Source organism: Sodiomyces alcalophilus, assembly GCF_042370955.1.
Source record: "Sodiomyces alcalophilus JCM 7366 unplaced genomic scaffold ACRALscaffold_2, whole genome shotgun sequence".
Classification (NCBI taxonomy): Eukaryota; Fungi; Ascomycota; class Sordariomycetes; order Glomerellales; family Plectosphaerellaceae; genus Sodiomyces; species Sodiomyces alcalophilus.
In genome coordinates this window covers 227,399-253,668 of record NW_027263533.1, presented here as the reverse complement: position 1 = coordinate 253,668, position 26,270 = coordinate 227,399, and the positions used below count along the sequence as shown (strand labels likewise).

The window sequence follows — 26,270 nt, the reverse complement described above, 5'->3', positions numbered from 1 at the left end:
TGGAACGGACTGCGTGCCCCGGATCTAATCCGATATCGTGGCTGTGCCGCCTTCCGTACTAGTGTACAAGTGGCGCATCTACATCATTGCTGCCCAGCCACCATATCGACGTCACCGGGTACAAGCTGCAGAATTCGGTGGCGATAACCAATGATTGCTTGGATAAAAGTACCCTTGTGGCCATAGGCCGGTTGATGTGGCTGAGACGTTACGAGAGAGCTGATGACGACGCCCCTTGCGACGACTCGACCCTTGTGACTAGGCAGCGATTGTTCTTTCCTTCTTTCCCTGTCCTTTATAAGCCCATACCTCCTGCCTTTTCATATCTAAACCCTTCTCCTGTCTGATCCTCTTCACTCCCCCCTCCCACTTTTACGACACCCCAGGAGAGAGTCGGCTCTTGAGCCCATGGGTTCAATCTTCATCACCGACTATTCCAACAACAACTCAGATATGGTATCCCAAAATCTCGACTCGGCTCTCGGCTCGGCCGATATGGCCAACGAGCAGAGGGGCCTGCTCGAGCTCATCGACAAGCTTCAATTTGCCCAACTCGATAATGTGAAGCTGCCTCAGATCGTCGTCGTCGGAGACCAGTCTGCCGGCAAGAGTTCGGTCCTCGAAGCCATCACCGGTACTCCTTTCCCCCGCGATGCCGGCGCCTGCACCCGATTTGCCACCGAGATCCGGCTCCGGAGATCCAACGAGTCGTCCTTGAAGGTGACCATCATTCCCGACAAGCATCGTGATCTCCGCGAGCAGGAACGCCTGAAGCAGTTCGGCGGTGCTGTTGACGTCGGCATGTCTTTTGATGCCCTCATGCGGACGGCCTCCGAATTGATCGCCCCCAAGAACATCCCTGGTCGCTTCGCGGCCCGCGATATCCTGGTTGTCGAGAAGCGTGGTCCGGACATGCCGCTGCTAACCCTCGTTGACCTGCCCGGGCTGGTGAAGAATGCGAACAACGACCAATCACTGGACGACATTCAGACGATTGAGGCTCTCTGCGACCGCTACATGAAGAGCTCGCGTACCATCATCCTCGCCGTGGTTGGAGGCAATACCGACTACGTCCAGGCCCCGATTCTCGGCAAGGCTCGCCACTTTGACCCTTCTGGTTCCCGCACCATCGGCGTCTTGACGAAACCTGATCTTTGTGAATCCATCGGATTGGAAGACAAGTTTATCGATCTCGTCCAGAACCGAGATAAATCAAACTTTTTTAAGCTCGGTTGGTACGTCCTGCTGAATCCGGGGCCCCGTGATCACGGCGAGCCCTGGCCGTCGGCTCGCGAACGCAGGCAGCGAGAGGAGGAGTTCTTCGGTCGTGGCAAGTGGCGGGCTCTCCCCGAGTCCATGTGCGGTGCCGTTGCCCTGAAGCAGACGCTCAGCGTCCAGCTCCAGCGCCACATCGGCCGACACGTCAAGACGCTGCGAAAGCAGATCCAAAAGGCCCTCGACGAGTGCGACGCCGAGCTCAAATCCATGGGCACGGGAAAGGACACGGTCGACGAGATGCGTGTCGAGCTCGTCGAGCTGTCTTCGGCCTCCAAGGAGCTCGTCATCCCCGCCGTCTATGGTTTCTACAAGAACCCCCCCGGCAAGAACTTCTTCCGCGCCACCGCCGACCCTCGTGGCACGCCCGCCCAGAACCTCCGAGCCCGCGCCATCGAGGAGAACGAAAAGTTCTCCCACCGCATTCGTCAGAACGGTCGCAAATTTGGCTTCTCGTCGTCCACCGACCCGCGCGCCTCCACCAGCACCCTAAACCTGCCGACGGGCGACGGAGGCAAGCAGAATTTCGTCGCGCACGAGGTCGAGCTACTGCTGCGCCAGATCCGCGGTTCCGAATTCCCCATGGACCCCAAACCCCGCGCCGTATACATGCTGTTCCAGAGCTACTCGGAGAACTGGCCGAGACTCGCCCAGGAGCACAAGGACAATCTGGGCGTCGTGTGCAACGAGTTTCTGGCTGAAGTCATCGATTTTGCCTGGCCGCAGCGCATGCGCGAGCCGCTCCGCACTCACTTCCTCGACCCGCAGGTGAGGGCCCTCATGGCGAGCGCCCAGGAGGAACTCGAGCGCCTCACCCAGGACATGCACCTGGAGATCCAGCCGTACGATCCGGAATACGAGGAACGCCTTCGTGCGTGGCACACCGAAGCCACCAAGGACGGCGCCACATACTCCGAGGCCGAGGAGGTGCTGGAGAAGATGCTCATCTTTTACGAGCTCGCGGCCAAGACATTCATCCGCAACACCATCACCCAGGTGGTGGAACGCCACCTACTGCAGGGCATGTACAGCATCTTCAACTCGGTCGCCATCATGGCTCTGGCGAACGAGACGGTCGAGGCCATCGCGGCCGAGAACAAGGAGACGCGCGAGCGGAGGCTGGCCCTGAAGAACCAAAAGGAGGCCATCGAGGCGGCGCGCGACATTTGCGCTTCCCTCGCCATGCGCAAGGAGCTCAGGTACGTGGAAGACGACGCTCTTGGCGGCGAGACGTCGGACGAGGACGCGCCGACGACGCCGGCGACCGCCAGAACCACGAGAAGGTCGATGACGGGGGCGACAGCGACTCCAACAACGGAACCTAAGACGATGGAGCCGAAACTCAGAGAATCAAGACCGGCGGAACCAAAAACTGCGGGATTGAGGCCCGCGGCCCCGGCAATAGAGCGGAAGCCCTCGGCGACGGTACCGGGGACGACGGACTGGACACCGGCCAGCGAAGTTCCATACAAGCCCGCAACTACTCCCACGCCTTCGATACCGCATCACGCACCGCCCCCTCCTCCCCGCCCGGAGAAGTTGAGGCAAGAGGACGCGGCAGCACCCCCTTTGCATGATACAATGCATGCTGGCCAAGCGAATGGGTATGGTCCGTATGGAGGAGACGGTGTTGATGCTCATGGTGCCTCGCCGATCAAGAGGACGGGGGCCAAGAAGTTCTTCGGACGGGCTTGATTGGGAGAGGACCATGTGGTAACGGTGTCGGTAAATGGCTTTGGCGATGGCGTTTTACGGGATTTTATTAGCGCAAGGCGTTTGGATGGCATTGGTAAGAGGCCCATGGATAGGCACTATAGATAGGAGTCGGGCCCTCAGTCCGGGACGACTGCAATAGACTGTAATTATATCATTACGCCGAAGGCCGTGTCTGATGCAACTGTTTCCATGCTGACTTACAGGGAAGAACGACATGGTCTAATAATGAAGTGACACTGTTTGGCTTCTGTCTTCTTTATCCTTTTCATATAGGTCCTCATGGCGTGGCTGTTTCCAACGGTCGTCTTCACGAGTAGGGGACGGCAGGAGCAGCGGCCTCGGACCAAGTGGTAGGCTCAATGACCCAAGTGCGGTGTTCGGTGTCGAGGAGCTCGTAGGTGCGAATCTTGAGGCTATCGGCCCAGCGATTCAGCCACCACTGGCGCGGCAGGCGCTTGGGCAGCATGCAGAAGTAGCTGAAGATGGCGAGGGTCTCCTGGGACGGGGTGGCGCGGAGCAAGGGCATAAAGTCGTCGGAGACGGCGGAGACCCAGATGAAGATGTCGAGGATGTCCGGGTTGGGCGGGCCGGAGGCCGGGTCGGGGGGCAGGTAGAAGGCGCTGAACTGCTTGTAGAGCTGGTCGACGGTGTGGTCGTAGATGGCGCGCAGGGCCGGGTCGAGCGGGGTGGCGGCGAGGCGGGCGCGGAGGAGGTCGAGGTAGGGGTGCGGCGCCGGGGACTGGCGGGCCTCGAGGCGGGTGCGGGCGTTGTTGATGTAGGGGTAGAGGATGTTGTGGGGGTCGCGGAGGGCTTTGGAGATGGCGGCGAGGTGGCTGATGCCTTTGAAGAGGACCATCCAGTCGGGGGCGGCGTCGCCTGAGCCGACGAGGAGGATGGGGCCGCTGGGGTCTTCGGAGTTGGCGATGGCTGGGGGTGTTAGTATGAGGGAGATGAGAGACGGAAAGGGGGGAGCTCACCATAATACATGGTAAGGACAGAAAAAAGAAAGAGGCTATCGGCGAGCTCTTGGTCGTGGGTCGACTCGACGAGAGGCATCAGGGTCATGGCGCGGCGAGCGGCGTGCTCGTGGTGATGGACGGATCGGTGGAGGAAGTCTGCTTCGCGGGAGGGACACAGCTGGGCCAGGTGGAGGGCGGAGAGGGCGAGGATGCCGCGCATGACGTGGTCGCGGCGGAGGGCGAGGCGGACGGCATTGGAGCGCCAGAACTCCTGTATGGAAGGGTCCTCGGTGATGGTGCGGCTGGTGGCGGTGCTCCAGTGGTAGATGAGCTCGAGGTCGAGCATGTTCAGGGACGGGGGGCCGGAAGGGGGCGAGTTGAAGGAGAAAGGGGGGTCCCGGGCGGGTGATGCGGCGGCGGACGGGGCGGAGGCGGGAAGGCCCTCGGCGATGTCGCATTTTGCTCCGTAGCGGAGGCAGTTGAGGCAATGCGGCTTGGTTTCGTCGCACTGGAAGTTGTTAGCAGGCGACGGAGAATAAGAAGAAGTGAGAGGAGAGGAGAAAGGGTTGCGGCCCACTGACCTTGATCTTTCGAAGCTTACACGTCTTGCAACCTGTCCGAACCTTCCGATGAGATCGGCGGGCCGAGTTCTTGCGAGGATTTGGAGTTTCCATGTCGTTTGTCGGATTATGAGCTAGCACTTATCGGCGACTAGAGCGAAGTGAGTAGCTCAATGTTCTAGACATGGTGCTGATGAGAGATGTTGTCGACAAGGTGGTTTCTTTCTTTCTTTTTCTAAAGAGTTATTGCATCTTCGGTCGAGGCTAACGCATCGACTGGCTCCCGGGGTCTAAAAGGTAGGAAGCATGACGTCGGAAGTGGACACAATGGTTCGGTTTGGACCGAAAGTCGAGGGTTGATAGGAAGATGAAAAGTCGACTCGTGAGAATCACCGGGCTACCGACAGGTACTTCAGCTGTGAATCTCTTCAAGTCACTATAGGCTTTATTTTGCGGGAAGGTACTTGACAATGCGATAAGATAAGTACTTCGTGTCGTAGGGTCTCTCTCGTAATGAAGACACGACCTGATTATAAAACCACGTTCGGCGCTCGGCTCGTGACAGCTCGTATTTGGCCAGCCGAGATCACGTGACATTTACTTTTGAGTTTGTACTTTGACTTGTCATCATTTTACTCCCATTTCGGATCAACATATTTCTTCTTTTCCACCCTACCTCTTTCTCCCTTAACAGAAACTGGCTATCAAACCTCCCTCCTCTTAAACTCAATGTCCAGTCCCAGCGGCTTCCTCAGGAACCCTTCGCTGGTGAGCAGCTCGTCCTGCCTCAGAACGACATCGTACCGCCTCACCCAGGTGGCCACGATGAGCTTCAGCTCCATATCAGCAACGTTGCGGCCGATGCAAGCGCGGGGTCCGTAGCTAAAAGGGATAAAAGCGTTCTTCTGCCGATCCGTAACCTTCTCCCACCGTTCCGGGCGAAACTCGTCGGCGTCGGGCCCCCAAATCTCGCGCGAGTGGTGGATGCTGTACGTCGGCACGCTGAGGGTCGTGCCCGGCGGGAAGTAATGGCCCTTAATCTCGACGCCGCCGGACTGCGGCGGCACCACGCGAGGTAGGCCGATGCCAGAGGTGGAGTGGTGGCGCAGCGCCTCGTTGATGACGGCTTGTAGGTAGGGCAAGTCCTTGATCTGCTCGAAATTGGGAACGGGCACGTCGGTGGGGACAGCAGCGTCGAGCTCCTCGCGCAACTTCTCGATGACGCCCGGGGTGCGCACGGCGTGGTACAGCAGCGCGCAGGACGAGTTGGAGGTGGTATCGGAGCCGGCGATGAGCTGGGTCAGGGCTTCGGCGGTAAGCTCGTCACGGCCCAGCGGCTGGCCCTTTTCGTCACGGCCCTCCATCAGGCGAGCAAGGAGGTCCTCCTTGCGTTCCCCTTCGCCCTGCTCCAGCCGACGACGCACGCGGGCGACGGCGATGCCGGCGAGGTCGCGCACGGCGGTGACGCCCTTGTGGAAGAACGGGTCGGGTAACCAGGCGGCAAAGGGCTGGAGGGCGGGGAGACAGCCCAGGGTGGCGGATACCTCGCCGCGGCGGTTGAGGATCTCGACCGCGGGGGCGTACTCGGGCGGGGCTTCGGGGTCGGTGGACGAGCGACGGATCTCGGCCACGTCGGCGCCGGCGCGGAGCATGCCGAAGGGGGCGCCGAAGGCGAGGTCGCCGATGATGTCGAAGGCGATAAAGTTGAACCAGTCGAGGCAGTCGACCCGTGCGGTGGCGGAGGAGGACAGCATGGCGTCCCAGCGCTGGACGAAGAGTTGGAGGTTCGAGTGCATGTAGGGCTCGAACTGGCCGACCGACTTGCTGAAGGTGTGCGACACCATCTTGCGCTTGCGGGAGTGGTCCTGGCGCGAGCGGGTGTTGAAGAGGCCGCGCTGGATGGAGACGAAGGCGTCGTAGTATTCACTGGGGAAGGGGACGACAAAGTCAATCTCAGGGCATTTATCAGGGAGTGTACGTGTACAATGGTTTATGGACTTACGCTTTCAGGAACCCGTTGCCATGGCCATAGATGGCCTGAATAGCCTCGTCGTCGTTGATACTGACGTGGTTGGGCTGGATGCGCATGACAGGACCATATTTCTTGTGGGCCTCGTCCACTATCTCGTAGCGTTTCCCGCGCCTGGCAGTAGAGAGAAGCCACCAGTTTGAGAGCCGCGCTGTGAGCGGGCCGGGAATGTCCCGGATGTGGCGGTATGTGACGAAGTAGGGCCAGGCGTAGTACAGGACTACGGCAGCAAGCAGTGCCCAGGGGGATAACAGGTATTGTGCGAAGACCATGGTGATGTGAGTGAGTGGAGTGGAGAAGAACGATGAGTTCCTCAACAAGTTGTTGAATGGAACAGGGAGCGGGAGTTCAGGTTTTAATATCTATTTACTTCTGAGACTGAGACACGGAGATAGTATGAACAACACCATTCCAGGTCATTGATCCGCCACCAGGTCGCAAATCTCCCGATCTTTCTAACCGAATCGCATTGGAATAGAGTCGCAGCTCTATTCTAGCTCCCGATATTCAATCCCGCAAGCAGTCAGATGGGGTTCCCCCGCAAAAGAAGGTTCCCTTCCCCAGATGCCAACCATCATGATGTCGTCCCTCTCACGCGATACGCTCGTCCTTACCCCGGCTTAGCGGTCTGATATATATTCCCGTCTCATTCCCTCGTGCCGGTGCCTACCGGTACCCGATCGTCGATGCGGGGATTTAACCAACGACTGCGGGGGAAAGCAGCTGAATACTCTGTAGCCTTCACTTATTCCTCGCCTCCCTTCACCTACCCCGGATTATTACGTCACACCTTCCAACTGACTCGTACAGCCGCGAATTCCCGTGTATTCCCGTGTCTCCACATGGAGACGGCGTTTCGGCAAGTGGAACCATCTCCGTTCCGGAGTGCGGCTGCTCACCGGACCATCTATAACCCCGCAAAACCGGAGTGGTCAAGCTTCGGGGGACCTCCACGCCGTCTTGACTGCCCCGGCTTCCGAGGAAACCTCCAGGGTCGACCCGGTCCCAGTGTGGGGCATCTGCCGGGGGCTCGGTCTGCGTGGGGGCTCGGCCGAATGATTTATTCCACTCCGACGGATCCACTGTTTCTGCCGAAAATGGGGCTGGTGTTCATTTGTGTTTGTTCAGAGACTGCCAATGATATTGCTTGCATTATGAAGCACTAGGGCGCTTAAAGTCTAGGCCATGCCATGATGTCTGGGCATCGGAACCCAGATGGAGGAACGCCTCCGAGCGTGGCCTCTATTGACTGTAAGATGCAGCCTGCTCGGAAGAGAAAATAATGGATGACAAAATAAGAAGAATTAAGAAAGAAAACGAAGAAAAAAGAAAAGAGGAGGGGGTGGATGGGAGGAGGATAAAAACGTGTTACCATCTGCAGGGGTTACGGCACAGGGGCAGTTGTCCGGACTCCGAACCCCGAGCAACAAAACGCATATTCTCCAGCCGCGTCACAACGTGCTCCGATTTCGCAACGTGTCGAGAAACACTGCTTTCTAACCCGGTTCTTTCTGTACTTATTTTCTTGTCTTCCGAATACACGTGCGAAAGGCGACGCGACCCCTGGTGACTTCAGTTCTCAACTCCCGCCCATGGTCAACATCCAGGTCTGTCGTACAAATGCGTGAACCAATTCAGCAAGACTCGCGAGGCTAGCGGCCCCGGCTCATTTGTCACTCTGCACGTGTGCCATTCTCCCACATTCCGGAGCCAAGGACATGACCCAGTCGTCTCAAATGTATGAGCGGGGTTGGAATACACTGTACTCACGGGGTTATCCGACTCGCAACGGCCCAGCTCACCCTGGACCTTGCTTCCCTGGACGTATCCGGGGCTTCATTGGTAGGTATTTTGCTACCAACTCTAGCCGAAGGGCGGCAATGTAGATCACATCACAGCTCCAAACATTGTTTCCACTGGCGTTCACTGGCCAATTGGCCCCGATGTCCTCCGTACGCATATACGAGGTTCGCCAAGCGGCTAGGTGGACGGCGACGACCATCCGATGCCGTTTTCGGAGGGGGAAAAAGGAGGCCAATGGTTTTAATTAACTTGGAACACAACGGTTGAACGCCTCAACCGTCGCCACCGCGGCAGATGACGACCGTTGAACAATGAAAAAGGGTCTTGGCTGTGACGATGATTAGCCCATGATGGAGCCACGTCGGACCTCGCGGAGCCGCTTACCCCGGATTTACCAGCCGATCAGCATCCCAATCGACTTCCCGTCTCCCCAAGGAAAACAGGAGGAACCTACCACAAGATCCCAAGCGGACGCTGTACCGACCCTTCCTGCGACCCTACTCAGTTACATCCCTTTGGCTCCCCGGACACTCGGGACAATTTGACGCCAGGCTTACTGCATAACCATGGCCGGAATCGGTAATTCTGCCAGCTGCTCTTTGATGTCTTGGTTCTGCACTGTAGCGTCGCGTTCTAGGCGCACATTCTCCCGACCGCCGGGTCCGCTTGGCATGTCCGGCAAACCTACGATAGGACGGTCATAACTGAGTTCTCACCCACTGCAGGTAGTGGGGGAGAACCACGCGGGCCGAGGTGGATAATATCGACTTGGGAACGACGCGTTAACTATTTCGGGGACGGAGCGTCGTAACTCGTCTTACATCGTTGAACTGTACAGACGTCTAAACTTTTGTCACCCCCGATTTTTACCGTCAAGGGTGCTTCTGATCTCGATTATAAAAGACCCGGCCGCCCGCCTCCCTCGACAGGAGAAAGAAACCAGGACTCATCACCCCAGACAAACCAGACAAGCCAAACAAACCACATCCTCAAAACTCCTCCCACTTTCTACCACATCCCAACAATCAAAATGGTTGCCATCCGCCAGCTCGCCCTCATCGCCGCCATGGCCCTCGGCGTCGCCGCCCTGCCCGCCGACCAGGCCAGCAAGATCCAGACCCTGACCAACCCCACCTTCACCCAGGCCAGCGCCTCCCTCGTCCCCGGCGAGAGGTGCGGCCCTACCGTCTGCGATAAGGGCCAGGTCTGCTGCAACTCCAGCTGCGGCATCTGCACTCCCCCCGGCGGCGTGTGCATCCAGCTCTACTGCGAGACCGTCAGCCAGAACTAAAGCGAGCACAAGCGACGAAAAAAGAAACAAGACAAAAAGCAAGCAAGAGCACGACTTTCTTCTCTCTCCTTCAATCGACGGACGTCCATGAGTGAGATGGACTGCGGAGGCGGCTCACCAAGGACTCAATTCTCTAGTTGGAACGTTTGGGATGGCTAGCAAAGGTGGTCTCTCGAGTGGGCGGGTCGGTAACGTGGGGGAATAGGGGTTAGGGGTTCTTCGTGGTACATATTATTTTCTACTGATTTTCAGTCAATACCATGCACCTATGGCTTTGTCAGTTGTCCTTTGAGCTACAGATTATATTGAGTGATGCCCCTGATGCCCCCTTATTTTCATCAACACATTGATGATTTCCGTCTCTTGACTGCCATTGAGCTTTCCTTATACTGACGTCCCAATGACCTGTCATCGAAGCGACGTCTGCCACTTCGGGGCACCATCGTCGGCATGCTAACCTAACAAGGCGAATGAGCCGTTTGCTGTCCCACAATCCACCACCGACGCTACAGAACATTCAATCTCCACAATTCTATTTTGCAAGATCTTCACTGATCTTCGCCCTTATTACAACGTCACGTCAACCGTCAGGCTTCTCCACGCAGCCCCATCGCACCCCGAACCATGAACGGCACGGACTGGACCTCGTACAAACGAGGTCCCATCACACCAGCCGTGCTCCACGAGATTTACTCTTCCGATCAAGACATGTACCCGGCTCCCCTGCCCTTCGACCGCCTACAAGACTGGGTAGACGCCGCTGGAGATAGCTTTTCGTTTGCCATATATGGGGACCCCAACCCTATAAGCGGAGAGGAGGCCGTACTCGGCGCAGTCATTGCTCTGCCGTTGCGCATCACTAGCTGGAATGCACTTCTCACGGGGAAACTCAAGGAAACTTTCGTCACAGCGAGCAGGGACCTATGGACCCCAGATGATTCAGAAAGAAGAATGGGTCTTCACATCTTCCACGTCGAGGTGTATCGGGATGCTGTTGCAGGCCCCAGAGTTCCTGGATTTACGCAGCACGTCATCAAGGAGATTGTCGAGACCTTGAACACCCAGGGTGTGGCAATCGAGGGTCTCTCAGGTGAGGATTGGTTTCCTGGCGTGGTTAAGGCAGGGTACTGACGGCGACGAAACTGTCAGCTCTGACGGCTACAGACCAAGGGAGACGATGTTTCCTGAAGCTCGGGTTCGAGCCGACTGGGTATGAGGAAATCTGGGTTCGGACACCTGATGGTCCGGCTGAGTTGGTGACACCCAACGAGAAGGACCCGACCCGGACGAGACTCGGGGAGGTCGTGGGACGGGCGCAGATGATGGTCAAGATGATGGTCAGTAAGAGCGTTTAGTCACCAAGACCTGTACGAGTACCTGGGTACAAGGTCATGCTCCGGGGACGCACAACTCGGAAGTTGCTCCCCCCGACCATGTCCCTCGCTCCTTCCACACCTTCCACACCTTCCACACCTCCCCACGGGCCTTCCTTCCAGTACCTCGACTACTTCCATCTTCCGCCCCTTCTTCTTTCCGTCTTTTCCACTCAGTACCTAACCAACGATGAGCAGTCCCATATGGTGTAGTGGCTAACATTGCGGATTCTCATTCCGCAGCCCCGAGTTCGATTCTCGGTGTGGGAAGTCTGTTGATATGTATCTTTTTGCTCTCGCTCTCTTTTGCCGCCAAGGAGAGCTGTATCCCCTTATCTCCTTTATTTGTATCAGCTTGTACCTGCCTTTATAAGGGCACTCTCCACAGAGTCCCAGTACATACGACCATACCCACTGGAAAGCTCGGGATCCCGTCCGCTCTCCCATAGATAAGCCAGTGAGGGCCGGATTAGTAGTTGGGTCGGTGACGACCAGCGAATACCCGGTGTTGTATGTTTTTGCTATTTAGCCTCTTTTTTTTACCCCCTTTATCCCCTTCATAGAGTATCAAGGGAATTCATCTTTTTTTGCTACGACTTGTCAAGACTCCATGCCATTCCATTACCTGACTGCACCAGACAAGTGCTGGCTCTACTCACAAGTTGGTCCCGACTAGCAACGACGTGGTTCCGATCAATGCAAGTATAAAGAGATGCACAACATACCTGAGATGATGGAACACAACAAAGGCTATGAAACGACAAACATTTTCATTGATGCACTGCATGACTCCTATGCTACGTACAGATGGACAAATGGAAATCACAGCCCGTACAACTACAATCTCCATCCCATATACTCGTCTTCGACCCACGACTCGCGGCCAGCTCGCTGCATGGTCCACCCATCTATGAGTTGCCTGTTTCCATCTTTAATGTAAGGCAGCTGAGTAGCCGAAATCGTTTTATCCAACGAGCCGTGTGGTAGCAGCAAATTGGTTTCTTCCGCTTCGATTTGCCGCTCGTCATCATCGTCGTTGTTCGTCGTGAGGACCCGTTTCCTCACCCCTTGTTTATTGGGAGGAAGAAAAAAAAAGACAAGGAAAAATAAAAGAGAGAGCCTAACCGCCGACGGGTACCAATGTATGGAATGAAGCTGAGTTAGGATGTAGGATGGATAGATATTCAAACGGCTCGGTCGATCGTCTTTGGTAGTCGATTGCTCGTTTGTCGCTTATAGGGTCTCCATCCTGTCGAGGATGGCCCTGGTGAACTGGTGGGTGGTGGCATCGCCGCCCATGTCGCGAGTGCGGGTCTTGCTGTGAGGGGGTCAGCATGCGTTCAGGTGGAGGAGGAACCGAAAAGAGAGGAGAAAAACTCACCCATCGGCAATGACGCCATAGACGGCCTGGGAAATGCGGTTGGCATGCTCGTCGAGACCAAGGTGGCGGAGGAGCATGGATCCCGAAAGGAGGAGGGCGGTCGGGTTCGCCTGGTCCTTGCCCTGGATGTCGAGGCCGACGTGACGGCAGCCCGGCTCAAAGACGGCGACGTCGCGGCCCATGTTGCAGCCGGGGACGATGCCGGCACCGCCGACGAGGGCGGCGCCAATGTTGGACAGGATGCCGCCGTAGAGGTTGGGCATGACCATGACGTCAAACTGCTGGGGCTTGGCGACGGCCTGCATGGCGGCGTTGTCGACAATCATGTCGCTGACCTCGAGGGTGGGGTACTCCTTGGCGGTCTGATGGAAGGTGGTGCGGAAGAGGCCGTCGGCGAGCTTCATGATGTTGGCCTTGTGGATGCAGGTGATCTTCTTGCGCTGGTTGGCCAGGGCAAAGTTAAAGGCAAACTTGGCGATGCGCTCCGACTTGGCGCGGGTGATAATCTTGAGCGACTCGACGACGCCGGGGACCGACTGGTGCTCGAGGCCCGAGTACTCGCCCTCGGTGTTCTCGCGGATGATGGCCAGGTCGACGCCGCTGTGGCGGGTCTGGTAGCCGGGGATGTTCTTGATGAGGCTGATGGAGGCGTAAATGTCCAGCTCCTGGCGCATGGCCACGTTGAACGACTGGTGGCCCGACCGGGAGATGGGGGTGTGCAGGATGCCCTTGAGGCCGAGCTTGTTGCGGCGCAGCGACGCCACCGACTCGCGGAAGAGCTGCTCGGTGCGCTCCGACGAGGCGTCGACGCCGGACACGTCGACCTGCTCCCACTCGATGGGCACGTTGTCGGCCTTGAACACCGTCTTGACGCTCTCGGCCACCTCGGCGCCGATGCCGTCGCCGGGGATCAGCGTCACCGTGTACTTGCTGCCGAACTTTGTGGGCTTGAACAGGTCCGACTCGACCGTCGCGTACGACGCCCGGGCGCCGGGGAGGATGGGCTGCTGGGCAGCGGCGGCAGCGGAAGAGCGCAGGAGCTGGGAGTGTCAGTATTCTAAGTGGTGAATGTTGTGAAGAGTCGTGGCTCTTGTAAGATCGTTTGTTTTCCTCTCCTCTATCTCCAACCTCTTCCCTCAAATTCTGATTTCACTCCAGGGATTCGTAGCCCAATGGACAGACAACGTACCTGCGCAGTCCTTGCGGTGCCTCGAGACAACATTGTGACGGTGGGGATTCGGATTGGTAAAGGTAAGGAACGACTACAACAGCAGAGGTCGGTATTTCTGTCGAAAGTACTGAGTAGGTAGTCGGGAATTGATGTTCGAGGTGTAAAGACGACCAGCCAGAGTGAGGTAGAAAAAAAGAAAATCAGGTTGGATCCAAGAGTTAGTGGAACGAGTCAAACGGCTGCCAAATGCCGCACGACGCGGAAGTAGCCACTAACAGTATCTCGATGCCGTCATTGGCTAATGTGGTCTCTTGGGGCTCGGTGTTGCGACCCTCTAAGCCGACTTCCGACGCTATCCTGCTCGCTTTTAACATTCACCGAGTCCGAGGTTTGCCCGATCGGACGGAAGGAGATTAGCCTGACGGATTACTTAGATAAGTGGGGAATGAGTGGGGAATGAGTGGGGCATAAGTGGGGTTATCACATGTATTCGAGGTGGTATCGTCAATTGGGGTCGTTTTCCCGATATTGAAAGTAATGTCCTCAATTGTTCTTGTAGAACTTATACCTAATTGTTGTCCTGATAGACTGCATTCCTTTTCAGGTTCTTTTTCTTACAATTTATTTTGTATTTCCGACTTTGTTGAGATATTGAGATACTTGTGTTGTATCCATACAACCTCCTAGCCATGACATCATGATCATGTGACATCACAGGCTCGTCAACTTCACAGACTACGCCCAATGCAGACCAGTTCCTCGGTGTGGCTTCATTCTAGCCATTGATGGAGATGGTGTCGAACTAGCCAAGGTGAAGAGCTGGTACTGCGAACTATACCAGCTTCAGTATCACCAACATACGAAGTATATATTCGTACTCGAACCACAGCCTCAGGGACCCAGCCGGTCCGCAGCCGGAATGAAGCCCCAGCGTAGACAGTTGCGGCTGAAAAACCTGGCGCTCAAACGACCCGGCACGTTACTGTCATCAAAGCCTAGACACCTTGTCAGTCAATATCCCACGCAAGAGAGCGGACTCCATTCGAGGGCAAGACAAGGGAGGAAACGGCACGTACACCCCTGATGTCGCAGGCTGCCCATATACCTCTCGCACTCCTTCACGGTAAGCTCGTCGAGCAGCTTCACCGCATTATCCAAGCGGACCTCGCGGTCCCCCGGGCAAGCGTCGAGGTCGGGCATGACGACCACGTGCACGGAACCCCGGTAGCTCTGGGCCTCCTCGCCGTCTCTCACTCGGTACATGACATGGTCGTCGTGGGACATCCAGTACCCGTACCTCTTTTTCTGGAGCGCAAAGAAGTCCAGGCCCTGCGGCTTGATCGCGGGAACGGCGTAGCGGCAGAATTCCTTGAGGAGATATTCGTTGGCCTGCCAGGCCGGTTCCGCCCCAGTGCACTCGAACCGGCCGTCCAGATGCTTGTGCGGGGGTGGCTGGAATATCCCCGTCAACGACGGCGTGACCCGGTACGTAGCTCTGCCGCAGTTGGGGAGCTTGATTGCGCGTCTGGCGTCGACCCAGTGGTCTTCGTGGAGGCCTACGAATATCGACTTGTTAGCCCGTGTTTGAAAGAGAGAGAGAAAAAAAAAAGAGAAAAAAAAGGAAAAATAGGGGCTTACACTTGGGTGCTGTCAACAAGGCCTCAAAAACCTCTTCGCATGTATTGTGGCATCGATCGCCCATCGACTTCCACTGGTAGGTCATGAAAACCATGTCGGGGACTTGGTATTCGCCTTCGAAATCGGCCGAGAGGCTCTGGCCCCGGCAAACCCTTCTGACCTGGATACTGTGGACCGTCAGTCTTCAACGGAGTTTTCTCTACCTTTTCCAGTCTGTAGGTTACAGGCAGACTCCGAATATAACTCACTCAATCGGGTAGACGAAATACCACTGCTGCGAAGGAATCTCGCCATAGAAGACGACTCCGGGGGCGTGTTTACCGCATTGGATGTACTTGTCCAAGGGAGTCGGTTGACGGCGCTCCAGGTGAGGGTGGACCGCAAGCTCGTCTGTGGCGAGAGAGGTGTTCGTCGTTGTGTTTCCCCCAGGCCCTGGGCTCGACGCGTGAGTCTGGGGAATGGAGGCGAGGAGCAAATGAAACATCATGAAAATGCCTGTGATCAGGCAGCCCACGCGTGTCATGGTGTTGATGTAGTGAGTTGACAACGTGTGGTAAAGTCTTCAGAGGTGGGAGTCTTCAACGACTATCATGTTGGCAGAAAAAAGAGGAAGAGGATATGGAAGAGGTAGGAGGTAAACAACTAGATATCAAGAATCCTTAGGGTCAAGACCCAGGGCCAGCGCTCTGTGTTAGGAAAGAGGTGATTAGGCAACTGTGTAGCAGTGCATGAAGGAAGGCGCGCAACATACCATATCAAGGTCTTTCACAACATAGGTGAACTGTGAATAACACGCAGTGGAACTCAGAGCCCCTCAATAACAACAACCTCGAACAGCTCAAACCCAGGAACCCGAATCGTCCCATCCTCCTCAACCGCCAACTCCAACCCCGTCACCAGGGTGCGAGCCTTGACGCCTCCCCTCGCCGTCTCAGAAAGCCTGATAGAGCTACCGGGGATCGGCAACCGCTCACCAAAGTTCTGATACCGAATCCCCGACAAGTTAATCAAGTGAACGACAGTCTGGCCCTCCCGGTTCCGGTTGACAGTAACCTCGACCTGCGACGAGAGGTCAAACGTAAACGGTCCCCGCTTCTCACCCCCCGCCACCTCGTCGAGGACGACGCGGAAGAATGCCCGGAAACAACTCAGCCCCGTCTCGCGGTAGCCCCGGCCGACGGGGAAAGTGAAGAGCACGGCGCTTCCGTCGCCAAAGGGCGCGAAGCCGGCCGCGCGCTCGTCGACCTGCACGTTGCCGTAGATGTACTCGGGCGGCGCGAAGGGGGCGAAGTCGAGTTTCTTCCACAGGCCCTGCGCCCCGGCTTTCCACTCATACTGGCCGTACGTGTGGAGCAGTGGGATGATGGGGCCTTGGTAGCGGTGGTTTTCCGTTTCGTTTTGCTCGGGGGCCATGTACAACGACCAGAGGTCCTGGAACTCGGTGGTGAAGTTGGTCTGGCTCGCCACGGGGAGGGATCTGAGCTGAGGCTTCCCTCTGGTGTTGCTGTTTCTTCGTTTTCGTCTTTTGTCTCCGTTTTCGCCGTCGCTGCCGTTTTCCCCTTCACCTTCACCTTCTCCCTCTACGCCAATAGCTCCCGTAACGACAAGGGTGCCTCCTCCCTCAACCCACTGGTCCAAAATACGGGCGTCTTGATCGGCAATGCGGCCCATATTGGGCACAATAATGGTCTCGTACCGTCGCAGCCCGCCATTCTCGGCCGTTCCAAGTATATATCGCTGCGCCAGGACGTCAAAGGGGACGTGTAGCTCCTGCAGCGCCTTGTACAGACCTTTAAACTCGGACATCGACTCGTCGTACTGCGCATCCTCCATCTGACGGCTCTCGGGCAGGATGAGGGCCGTCTTGGCCACGGGCCGCAGGCCAACATAAGTGTCGCGGTGGCGGTTGTGGAAACGCATGACGTCCCCCGCCAATTCCATGCCGTCCCAGGGGATCCTGCCGGGAACGCCAAGGATGTAGGTCGAAGGGTTGGCGCCGCGGGAGATGGCCTGCAGGTGGAACTGGGCGTAGTGCTCGGGCTCCTCCGAGGTGATGCGGTAGGCGTGGTCGAGGAAGGAGGCCGAGTTGACGAGGACGGGCACGTCCGGGCGGAACGAGATGAACTTGCTCGCCGTCTCGGAGGTGGCGTGGTGCCATATGTCGCGGTCGACGGCGTTGTTGGCCTCGTAGAACATAATGTCGGCGCTCTCGCCCAGGATGAGGCCGGCCCGCGGCAGGCGGTCGGCGATGGCGTCGCGCACGCGGGCGGTCCACTGGTCGATGACGCCGTTGCTAAAGACCTTCCACTCGTCGTACAGGGTGCCGTTCCAGGGTCCGTCGGGCAGGTCCTTGCCGCCGGAGTAGTCGGCCCAGCGGCGGCGGCAGCTCTCGCAGTGGCACACGCCGTGGTAGACGCGGTAGTAGTCGTTTTCGTTGTAGCCGGCCCAGTTGATGAAGAAGCCGTCGAGGTCGTAGCGCGACATGACCTCGCCCATGATGTCGAAGATGCGCTCCTGGTACCAGTCGCCCGAGGGGCAGACGGAGACCAGGTCGTTGGTGTGGGTCTGCCAGGTGTTGTTGGGCGACACGTAGAGCCACTCCGGGTGGGCTTCGGCGACGGCGCGCTGGACCTTGGAAAAGTCCATCCTGCCCAGGAGGCGGATGCCGCGCGCACGGGCGGCGTCGAGGGTGTCCTGGATCAGGTCGCCGCTGGGGCGGTCGTTGATGAGGGGGTTGACGATCTGAAAGTCGAGCTCGGTGGGGTAATTAGCGAGGATGCCGCCGACGCTGGTGAGCCAGGCCGTGGCACCGTGTTGCTGGATAAAGTCGGCGACCTGGTCGACGTCCATATCGGCATCGATCTCGCGTAGATTGGTCTGAAACATGCCAAAGGGCTCCCTCCACCAATCGCTGCCAGTGGAGTTTGTGGTGCTGAAGGCATCGACGCATTGCAAAGCGAGAAAGAGACCGCCTAACAACGCTGCCCAAGCCGGGCGTATGACGGGATGCATCTTGGCTGGGAGATGGAGCCGATGGTGGATCGTGATACGGAGACGTCGGTTATGTCAACAAGATGCCCAGGCGTCGAGACAGGCAGCCTCGACAGGAGATATAAATAGTCTCCATGTCCATCGCACAAGCCTATGATCTTCTCTTCTGCAGAAATCCCCAGCCCCTCACCTTCAAAGGTGGACGGTGTGCAGTCGGCAGATGTCACAGCGACGACCATGCCACTCGGGGTATCATTCTACCCTTGGCCTCCACCAATCCGTGCATCTCATAGAGACGTGATAGAGGGCGATAAATACACTGTAGAACCAAGTACGTCCGGCAGTAAATCGGGCATCGTAAGCCAATGAGGTTTTCGAGACAAAGTAGTCGCTGAAATCGGGAACGCTTCCGACAACTGCCGCATCGGCCCTCCCCATGATGTGCCGGGAGCTGGGCACCATGCATAATGATGGACGGCATGGAGGAGGAGGTGCGGCAGAGGAAGAGAAGAGGTTGTCCATCTGTGACCGGTGACGAGAAAATAAGTGGGGTAACGGCGGGCTTGTGTTGTGGCGTAGGCGGGACGCCACGCCCGCTTGACAGGTGGGGATTGCGGGGTAAGTAGCGTACGAAGTACTCTGTACGCGGGAGTACCTTTACTGTTCACCATGACGTCTGGTGCCTTAACCACGAGTCCGTCGATCTTCCAGACGAGTTCGATAGGCAGGAGATAAATCTGACGTGATCCCATATTATATGCCGATCAATATTAGAACTAACCATGATATGTTACTGCGAGGGCGTAGCAACTTGGCCGGGTTACGTATGTTTCCAAGTAGGCAAGCCAGATGATACACTACTTCGTAGATGGAAGTATGCGCCTGATTGTGTACTCATATACCTACACTAGAGTACTTCGTACTTTGATGTGCCCTCTACCTACCTAGGTACTCCGTAAAGGGCTAAAAGAGGATTGGCCATTGACCACCGCTACCTTAGGTACCTAGGTACGCAACTCCGTGACTCGGAAAGTACGTATCGCTTCGCCGGCATACCTAAACACCAGCTCCCCCCAAAACCAAGTCTCGACATCAGCAAGATCACCCTAAACATTTTTCACTGGAGTACCTGGGCGACACATAGGTCTCTTGACAGGGGCAAGGGGACAGCCGTGAGAAGAACAGGAGAGGGCCATGCTGACGCCAGGTAACCACTATGCTAAAGTCTAGAGGCAAGCATCATCACCATCTATCCTTGTTTTCCTTTACTCCATTCCTCCACCTCTTCTCATGACACAGCTCGACCTTGCTTTGCTTGCATTGGACTTGATTCGGGCCGTATAGAAATTCCTCCAACCTCCCCTGGCGTGCCGAGGTTGAGCTGTCAGAACTCTTAGCCTCTGAATGCGATGTTGAGGCCGAGCTGACGATTCTGAGGGTTTGGACATTGAAGGATAAAAGGCATGAAATAAGAGACAAGCAAAACGAAATCAGTTCTCCCGACCGTACCGTAAAGGATGGGTATAATGCAAACAACCATGCCCCTATCTAGCATCTCCGTCTCTGGCTCGGCTCTATCCGCAACTTCAGGTAAAAACGCAGCGCCTGGAGCAGACAATCAATCGACGAGTTCCCTCCAGACCATACCGCATTACGTTATGAACCCTCTCCGTCATCACATCGTGAATCATAATGCTTCGCCTCCGTCCCTCCCACTGAAATGATGAGATGAAAAGAACTGAGCTAAAAAAACGACCCTCACGCCGCCATCTCCTCCTCATCCAGCGGCTCCACCCTGACCAGTATCTCCTCCAGCAATCCCTCGAGAAAGGTCCCGACGTCGCGGCCCATGCCCACCGGCTCCGCCTTGTCATAGTGGTCAATCTCCTTGCACACGTGCGCGAGCTTGTACACCAGCTTGCGCAGCTTCTCGTGCGCCGCCTCGGCGCGCTGCTGCCGCGGCGTGACCTGGCCCGGCGCCACCTGCGGGCGGTACACCTGCTGCAGCCGGATCTGGCGCCGCTTGAGGGCCTCTTCGAGCGCGGGGAAGAGGACGTCGTTGAGGGCGTCCAGATCGCCGTTGGGGTTGGCCGGCGCCGGGGGCGGGAAAGAGGTGGGGTTGGTGATTTCGGGCGGCTGGGCTTTGGAGGTGAAGGCGGGCGGTTTGGTTGGGGGGCCCGTGGCGGAAGGGGTCGCGGCAGAGGATGCTGTCGTGGATGCTGTCGTGGATGCGGTCGTGGATGTGGACAAGGACGATGACGAGGATGACGCGCAGGTCCCCTCGGCTAGTCTGCTCAGGGGTTGCATCTGCGGGGGTGGCTGGCCGGTTGGGCCCCCGCCGCGATAGGGGGGAATCTCCGGGAGGGTGATGGGACCCATCTTGGAACTGGGCCGGGACGCCAGTTGTTGTTGCGGCTGGTGGTGTTGTTGTTGCGGATATTGAGGCAGCGGGTGTTGGTGTGGCGGTGGCTTCGGCGTGGCCTGATCATCGAGCTCATCCGCCCTTTGGATGGCCTGGCTGAGGTTGAGCAGACCGATATCTCGTTGCAGCTGGGCCTGCAGCTCTCGATCGTAATCCGGGGACCGGGTGATGGGAACGGGAGGCATGGCTTTGGCAGCGGGTCTTGGGGTTTCGAGACCCCGCTGCTGGTGCTGGTGCTGGTGCTTCGCGGGGGACGCGGGTAAGGGCACCCTGGTCGGTGATTGCGGCGTGATAATGGTGGGTAGCTGCTTCCGCTGAGGAGACGCCTGCCTCGAAGTGCCAGAGCTGCTGTTCGCCTTTAGAGTGTCGGCTGCCACGGCGGCGGCCGACAGCGCAAAGTCGCGATCGCGCGCCATCTTGGTCGGGCTGCCGTCCCGCGGCCGCTCCCGCTCCCTCCCACCCCAGTCAGCAGCAGCAGCCTCCGGCTCGAGAGGCCTGGCCCGCGCGTTGGTGGCGGCGTCGTCCATGGTGTTCAGTCCGGGGCGGTGCACCACGCCGCCGCGCTCGCCGACCATGCGCACGGTGCCAAAGTCCCACATGTCCTCGTCGACGGGCTCCCGAGCATGATACTCCTCCTCGACAGGGTTCAGGTTCTCTTCTTCGTCGCCCTTGTGGTTGGCAGCCCAGCGGTTGTGGCGTTCGATGAGCTCGGTCAGATAGCTCGTCTTCTTGGCGCGGCGGATGAACGTGTGCTTCAGCAGGTCCTTCGCCGACGGGCGTTCCTTGGGGTCACGCTGCAGGCAAAGCTCGACAAACTCCTTGAAGGCCTTGGTGTAGTTGCCGTCGAGGCGGGGCGGCGGGTTCTTGGGGATGAGGAAGAGGACCTTCATGGGGTGGATATCGGCGTACGGGGGTTCGCCGTTGGCGAGTTCGAGGGCGGTGATGCCAAGGGACCAAATGTCGGCCTTGTGGTCGTAGCCGGACTGCTTGATGACCTCGGGGGCCATCCAGAAGGGGGTGCCGACAAAGGTGTTCTTCTTGGTCATGGTGGCGGAGAGCTGGCCCGAGACGCCGAAATCGGCCAGCTTGACGAGGCCGCCCGAGCTGAGGAGGACATTGGCGGCTGCAATACATGTCAGCATGACCGAGCTGCCCGTTCCCCTTCTCTCTGCTAGCACATTTTGTCACTTACCCTTGACATCCCGGTGCAGCTTCTTGTCCGAATGAAGGTATTCGAGGCCGAGAAGCAGCTCGCGCAGGATGATGGCGATATAGTCCTCCCCAATCTTGCCCGGCTTCATGAGGTCGGCGCAGCTCCCCCCGGAACAAAACTCCATGACGATCCACAGCTCGGCACCCTTGGCGTAAGAACCATAGTACTTTGTAACGTAGGGGGATTGCAGCTCGGAAAGAATGGCGATTTCCTGGATAATATCCTCGACCTCGTCTTCGGCGCTTTCAATATCGATAATCTTGATGGCGACAGCCTGACCGGTACGTTTATCCACGCTGTAGTCGAGGAGGAAAGAGGGGAAATGGGTGTCAGATTAGCAGCCGACGTAGGACGGGACGACTGGGGCGACGGAAACGGGGAACGAACACACCCTTTGTAGACTTTACCAAAGCTTCCCCCGCCTGTGATGTTCCCGTCAGCCGATCCAAGCCACGCAAATCAGCCTATTCGCCTCCTGTCGCCCTGTTGCCCTACCGATGCAATACTCCCTCGTGTAGAGGACCTCTGGGTCCAGTGCCTCGTTTTCCTCGTCATGATTCCTGTCCCTGTCGCCCATGATCGCGGCCTTGGTACGCAGGCCGGTGTGTGTATAAATTTAACGAGGAAAAAGGACGTGACGCGTTTGCTTTGTGGTAAAACGAGCGTGGAAAGACCTGAACGATGTCGTCTAGGAGACTCGGAAGGTCGAGGACCTCTTTCTCGCTGTGGTATCGGCGGCTCGGCGGTAGTAGCGTTGGACTGGCGTAAAACGTTGTCTTTGGGCTGAGCGGAAGGTGAAGGGGGCGTCAACTGGCTGAGGACTGCCGTGGATTCGGAGAGAAATGTAACGTCGTTGGTTCAACGCATGGACGAACACCAATTGGCAAGCTGGTCGGTGAATAAGACGATAGATAGAAGACTTCGTTGATCCTCCAGTTCTCGAGGGCAACAAAAAGATCGGGGGGAAGTGGAAAGAATGTCGAGGTCGAAAGGGAGCGGTGGGTAGGCGTATATTGTACTTCGCCTGGCTAAGGTGGTGATGGTGTTGTGCTTTGTACTTTATCCTCTTTGTTTTCTCTACCCCGCTTATTATCCGCCTAGCCCTGGATCCCAAGTACCCCGATCCCTGTGTGGCCTGTGTGAATAACAGAAAAGGTATCCTCCCGGTGATGATTGCAGGGGCGGTACATCCTTCTGAACTACCCCTGACCAGTATTTCCCCGCGATACACAAGGTACCGCGCTACCTAAGAACCAGAAGACCTACAACGCATGCCCAGCTTACATGTACCATAGCAATGGTCTCTTCGCTTCAGGTCGGGTAATAATACTTGTGGCTTACGTTGGAGAGTTGCGATGTGATCAAGTACAGGGGAATTAAGAGGCGGCCAATGTTCGGTGTCAACTCTCAACTAAGCCCAATCAATTCAAGTCTCCATGCAGGAACAAATACAACCAACCGGCGTCACCAGATTAGCATCCGTAGAGCATCCGTAGAGCATCCGTAGGAATAAGCAACGAAACCACCAAACCCGCGAATCGCATCCAACCATGTCAGAACACAGCTCCGACAGTAAACAACAACAAACGCAGCCACAGACAGTCCTGTCCAGTCATCATGTCGATCCAGGAACCATCCCATCCATTATCCACATTGGTCCATGGACTGGTAATTGATCCTTCGCCCAAATCGAGATGGAGCCAGTAAGATGACAATCATCACGGTGAAATGACCTCAGCTCAACCATATGTCTTGCCATGTGCTGCTCGACTTGTTCCGAGCAATTATCAAATGTCGAAAGAAAGAGAGAAAAGAAAAAAAAAAAAGAAAAAAAAAGAGAAAAGAAAAACCCACATCCTGTGATCCGAGTCTATTAGAAGCCAACCGGCCACCTCCCCCCAATGGGACCTTGTCCGTGAATCAATCCGTGTCCATGCCGTGGGAGACCATATCCATGAATGCAACTGTAAAGCAACCCCCAAATCGTCCAAAGAACCCGGGCCAAGAGACTCTCGTGTCCCCATCCGCCGCACTCACTCCAAAAACTCAACCATGACAGTCCCCTGCTTAAGCCCAGCCTCCTGGATCGTCTTCTCCAGCACCCCAAGCAGGTCCTGGCCCTGCGGGCTCGTCTTGAGCTCAAACTCGACCCCTTCCTTGCCCTCGATCGGCTCCGCCTTGAGCCACTCGAAAATCCGCCGCACCGTCTCGTCCACCTTGAACCGCCGAATCACCCGGCCCCCCGTCGGCAGCCGGAACTGGATCCGCGTCGTCGTCGCCGGGTCATGCTCCGGCTCCTGGTGCGGCTTGTCGCCCGCGATGCTCGCAAGCCCGCTTGGTGCCTCTTCCTCCTCCTCCTGCTCTTCCTCTCCTTCTCCCCCTTCCTTCTCATCCGCCATCGCCGCCGCCTCCTTGTCCGCCTTGGTCAGCGAATCCGGGTCAACGACGCTCGACTTGGACGTCGGCCCGCTGCCGGCCCCCTGCCCGTTGGCCGTCGCCATGCTGTTCTGCAGCGCCATCTCCAGCATCTCCTCCTCCGTCATGCGGTCCACGTCGATCGTCTTGGGCCGCTTCGCCGTCTCCTTGGCCACCGGGTTCTTCTTGCTCACGTCCAGGCTGTACCGCTGTAAAAAGTCCCGGAGCTCCGCCCAAAAGTCTTGCGCATTGGGGAACGGCAACCCGCTCCACAGCTTGACCTGCTCGCCCGTCCGCGGGTCGATGATGGCCACGTGCGGGTAGTTGTCCGGGTTCTCGTGGCTGTTGCCCTGACAGTAGAATGTGATGTACTGGTGCGCATCCCGTGCGCTCTTCGAGTACTGGAGGAAGATAAAGTTCTCCCGCACTTCTTCCTGCACCTGCTTATCCTTCCAGAGGTCCCTGTTGAGGGCCTGGCACTGGAATATGCTGTTGTCCTGGAGGTTAACCATGATCCATTTCTTCTCTTCCTTGCCCTGGTCTCGTGCTTCGTCCCAATCTAGGTGAGACATGAGGTCGAACGGCGGCCGGAAGAGGTCCGCGAGGCGGCGTGCACGAGCACTCGTGTTGGATTCCGCCGCTCCGCTGGAGCCGCCGCCGCCCGCGTCTTCCCAGATGCTGGTTTCGTGGTTAAACGGATTTCGGAGTCCACCTGAGAAAAGTCGTCACGTTAGTCTCACCGATGGCCCGCCCAAACAAAACATTCCCATCTGAAGAGGAACAATAGTCATACCTCGTGCTCGCGCAGCTGCCCTCTGGCGCTGCTGCTGTAAGAACGCCGCCGCCTCGTCCTCGTCATATCCCCCGCCAAAAGTCGGGGCCACCAGCGTCTCGGTCGTCGCACGGATCGGTGACCGCACACTCTCCACGCCGCTACCGCCGCCGCCAGAACCACCACCTCCATCGCCGCCGCCGAATAGCTCCTGTTGAAGCCGCTGAGCCATGGCCGCATCCTCCTCCTCTTGTGCCGTGCGAGCGATTCGGGCCGCCTCCTCCGTGTCGTCGCCGTCGTCGCCTCGTCCGCCGGTTACTTGCACATCCTCATCGCCGTTATCCGTCATACTGACGTCTTGTTCATCCTCGCTGTCAATCTGAATCGGGTGATCCCGATTACCGACACCGGTAGGACGTGTGCTGGAAGGGGCGGCAGGAGGGATTGAAGTCGAGCCCGCAGCGCCAAAGCCGGTTTGAAGGTCTGGGTTCTCAAAGAATAGTTGGATGGCCGCCTCGAGGTTGCCGCCCGACATTTCCAGGAACCCACGAGCTACCTGGGGATCGGCATTTGTGATGGCGGCAAAGTTGGAGATATCTTCGTCCATGCTGGGTGGTGTTGGTATTGTATTCCTTTCTTTTTTCTTTCCTTTTTCTCTTCTTCTTCTCCGGTTTCCTTTCTTGGGTTTTTGTATCAAGTACCCGGCGGGGGCAAGAGGTTGGATGGGTTTCTGAGGTCGGAATTTGGCTAGAGTGACAATACCCTGCAGCAAGAAGAGGGAAAGACCGCGTTCGATGGATGCTGCGAATAAAGGATAGCCACGCGAAAACGAGGGAACTGCGCCACTCTCCGGTGTAGAAGCGTCGAGATGAATCAGCAAGACAGATTCAAGGTAAATCTCAAACCCTGGAGATTCCTCCCCATGTGTCGTATCTTCTCCTGGTCCGCTTTCTCGCCCTCAAGGCACCTTTGCTTGGAACTGGCTGGACGAGGAAAAAGGAAGCAAACAAGAGAAATGATCCTGTAGTATGGCCTGTAGAGTGTTCAGGTAGCCTTCCGGTAGGAACGGAGGCCACAAACCGCGAAATATATGCGAATCGGTCGGGATATTCGTGGGTATAAAGTTGGCAGCGTCTTGGTGGCGCTACTTGATTAGGAGAGGTTTTGAGTTTCTTTTTGGCGGTGATGCCCTGAAGGCGCCCATTCCTGTGACGCAACCGCGGGCCCTCAGGGTACGTACTGCCAGCACTCCCGCACGTGA

General features: G+C 57.2%; 9 protein-coding genes and 1 non-coding gene across 11 annotated transcripts; 4 read left to right on the top strand and 6 right to left on the bottom strand.

Moving 5' to 3' along the window:
* The first annotated feature begins 227 nt into the window (after positions 1 to 227).
* On the top strand, positions 228 to 3,585 carry ACRALDRAFT_1060712 (uncharacterized protein). Its single transcript, XM_071016288.1, has one exon. It carries the CDS (start codon positions 409 to 411, stop codon positions 2,968 to 2,970), a length of 2,562 nt encoding a protein of 853 aa, XP_070876324.1. The 5' UTR covers positions 228 to 408; the 3' UTR covers positions 2,971 to 3,585.
* Positions 3,299 to 4,624, bottom strand: ACRALDRAFT_1067922 (uncharacterized protein; the record flags this gene model as incomplete). The annotated part of the gene is made up of 3 exons (XM_071017501.1): positions 3,299 to 3,918; positions 3,969 to 4,458; positions 4,532 to 4,624. 3 exons carry the CDS (start codon positions 4,622 to 4,624, stop codon positions 3,299 to 3,301), a joined length of 1,203 nt encoding a protein of 400 aa, XP_070876323.1.
* Positions 4,625 to 5,214: 590 nt separating this feature from the next.
* Positions 5,215 to 6,811, bottom strand: ACRALDRAFT_2025126 (uncharacterized protein; the record flags this gene model as incomplete). Its single annotated transcript, XM_071020290.1, has 2 exons — positions 5,215 to 6,436; positions 6,513 to 6,811. 2 exons carry the CDS (start codon positions 6,809 to 6,811, stop codon positions 5,215 to 5,217), a joined length of 1,521 nt encoding a protein of 506 aa, XP_070876322.1.
* Positions 6,812 to 8,844: 2,033 nt separating this feature from the next.
* ACRALDRAFT_1060710 (uncharacterized protein) lies at positions 8,845 to 9,913 on the top strand. Its single transcript, XM_071016287.1, has one exon. It carries the CDS (start codon positions 9,373 to 9,375, stop codon positions 9,631 to 9,633), a length of 261 nt encoding a protein of 86 aa, XP_070876321.1. The 5' UTR covers positions 8,845 to 9,372; the 3' UTR covers positions 9,634 to 9,913.
* Positions 9,914 to 10,257: 344 nt separating this feature from the next.
* On the top strand, positions 10,258 to 11,219 carry ACRALDRAFT_2051275 (uncharacterized protein; the record flags this gene model as incomplete). The annotated part of the gene is made up of 3 exons (XM_071021604.1): positions 10,258 to 10,723; positions 10,798 to 10,970; positions 11,022 to 11,219. The coding sequence occupies 3 exons, from the start codon at positions 10,258 to 10,260 to the stop codon at positions 11,217 to 11,219; spliced, it is 837 nt and encodes a 278-aa protein (XP_070876320.1).
* Positions 11,205 to 11,276, top strand: ACRALDRAFT_t111. Its single transcript has one exon. It is a non-coding gene; the product is annotated as a tRNA-Glu (tRNA).
* A 963-nt stretch (positions 11,277 to 12,239) lies between these two features.
* On the bottom strand, positions 12,240 to 13,609 carry ACRALDRAFT_1067920 (uncharacterized protein; the record flags this gene model as incomplete). Its single annotated transcript, XM_071017500.1, has 3 exons — positions 12,240 to 12,324; positions 12,388 to 13,427; positions 13,577 to 13,609. The coding sequence occupies 3 exons, from the start codon at positions 13,607 to 13,609 to the stop codon at positions 12,240 to 12,242; spliced, it is 1,158 nt and encodes a 385-aa protein (XP_070876319.1).
* Positions 13,610 to 14,171: 562 nt separating this feature from the next.
* On the bottom strand, positions 14,172 to 18,208 carry ACRALDRAFT_2051273 (uncharacterized protein; the record flags this gene model as incomplete). 2 transcript variants are annotated; one of them, XM_071021603.1, is made up of 6 exons in its annotated part: positions 14,172 to 14,553; positions 14,635 to 15,114; positions 15,197 to 15,363; positions 15,445 to 15,647; positions 15,948 to 15,977; positions 16,025 to 18,208. In XM_071021603.1, 6 exons carry the CDS (start codon positions 18,206 to 18,208, stop codon positions 14,450 to 14,452), a joined length of 3,168 nt encoding a protein of 1,055 aa, XP_070876318.1. The 2 variants fall into 2 exon arrangements, with proteins under 2 accessions (XP_070876318.1, XP_070876317.1); XM_071021602.1 differs by lacking the exons at positions 14,172 to 14,553; positions 14,635 to 15,114; positions 15,197 to 15,363; positions 15,445 to 15,647; positions 15,948 to 15,977 and having other exon boundaries at positions 16,001 to 18,208.
* A 1,396-nt stretch (positions 18,209 to 19,604) lies between these two features.
* On the bottom strand, positions 19,605 to 22,399 carry ACRALDRAFT_1079577 (uncharacterized protein; the record flags this gene model as incomplete). The annotated part of the gene is made up of 4 exons (XM_071018918.1): positions 19,605 to 21,732; positions 21,802 to 22,118; positions 22,214 to 22,244; positions 22,318 to 22,399. The coding sequence occupies 4 exons, from the start codon at positions 22,397 to 22,399 to the stop codon at positions 19,946 to 19,948; spliced, it is 2,217 nt and encodes a 738-aa protein (XP_070876316.1). The 3' UTR covers positions 19,605 to 19,945.
* Positions 22,400 to 23,207: 808 nt separating this feature from the next.
* ACRALDRAFT_1074411 (uncharacterized protein) lies at positions 23,208 to 26,162 on the bottom strand. The gene is made up of 2 exons (XM_071018241.1): positions 25,031 to 26,162; positions 23,208 to 24,949 (listed from the first exon to the last, which is right to left on the bottom strand). The coding sequence occupies exons 1-2, from the start codon at positions 25,614 to 25,616 to the stop codon at positions 23,856 to 23,858; spliced, it is 1,680 nt and encodes a 559-aa protein (XP_070876315.1). The 5' UTR covers positions 25,617 to 26,162; the 3' UTR covers positions 23,208 to 23,855.
* Between the last annotated feature and the right edge of the window lie 108 nt (positions 26,163 to 26,270).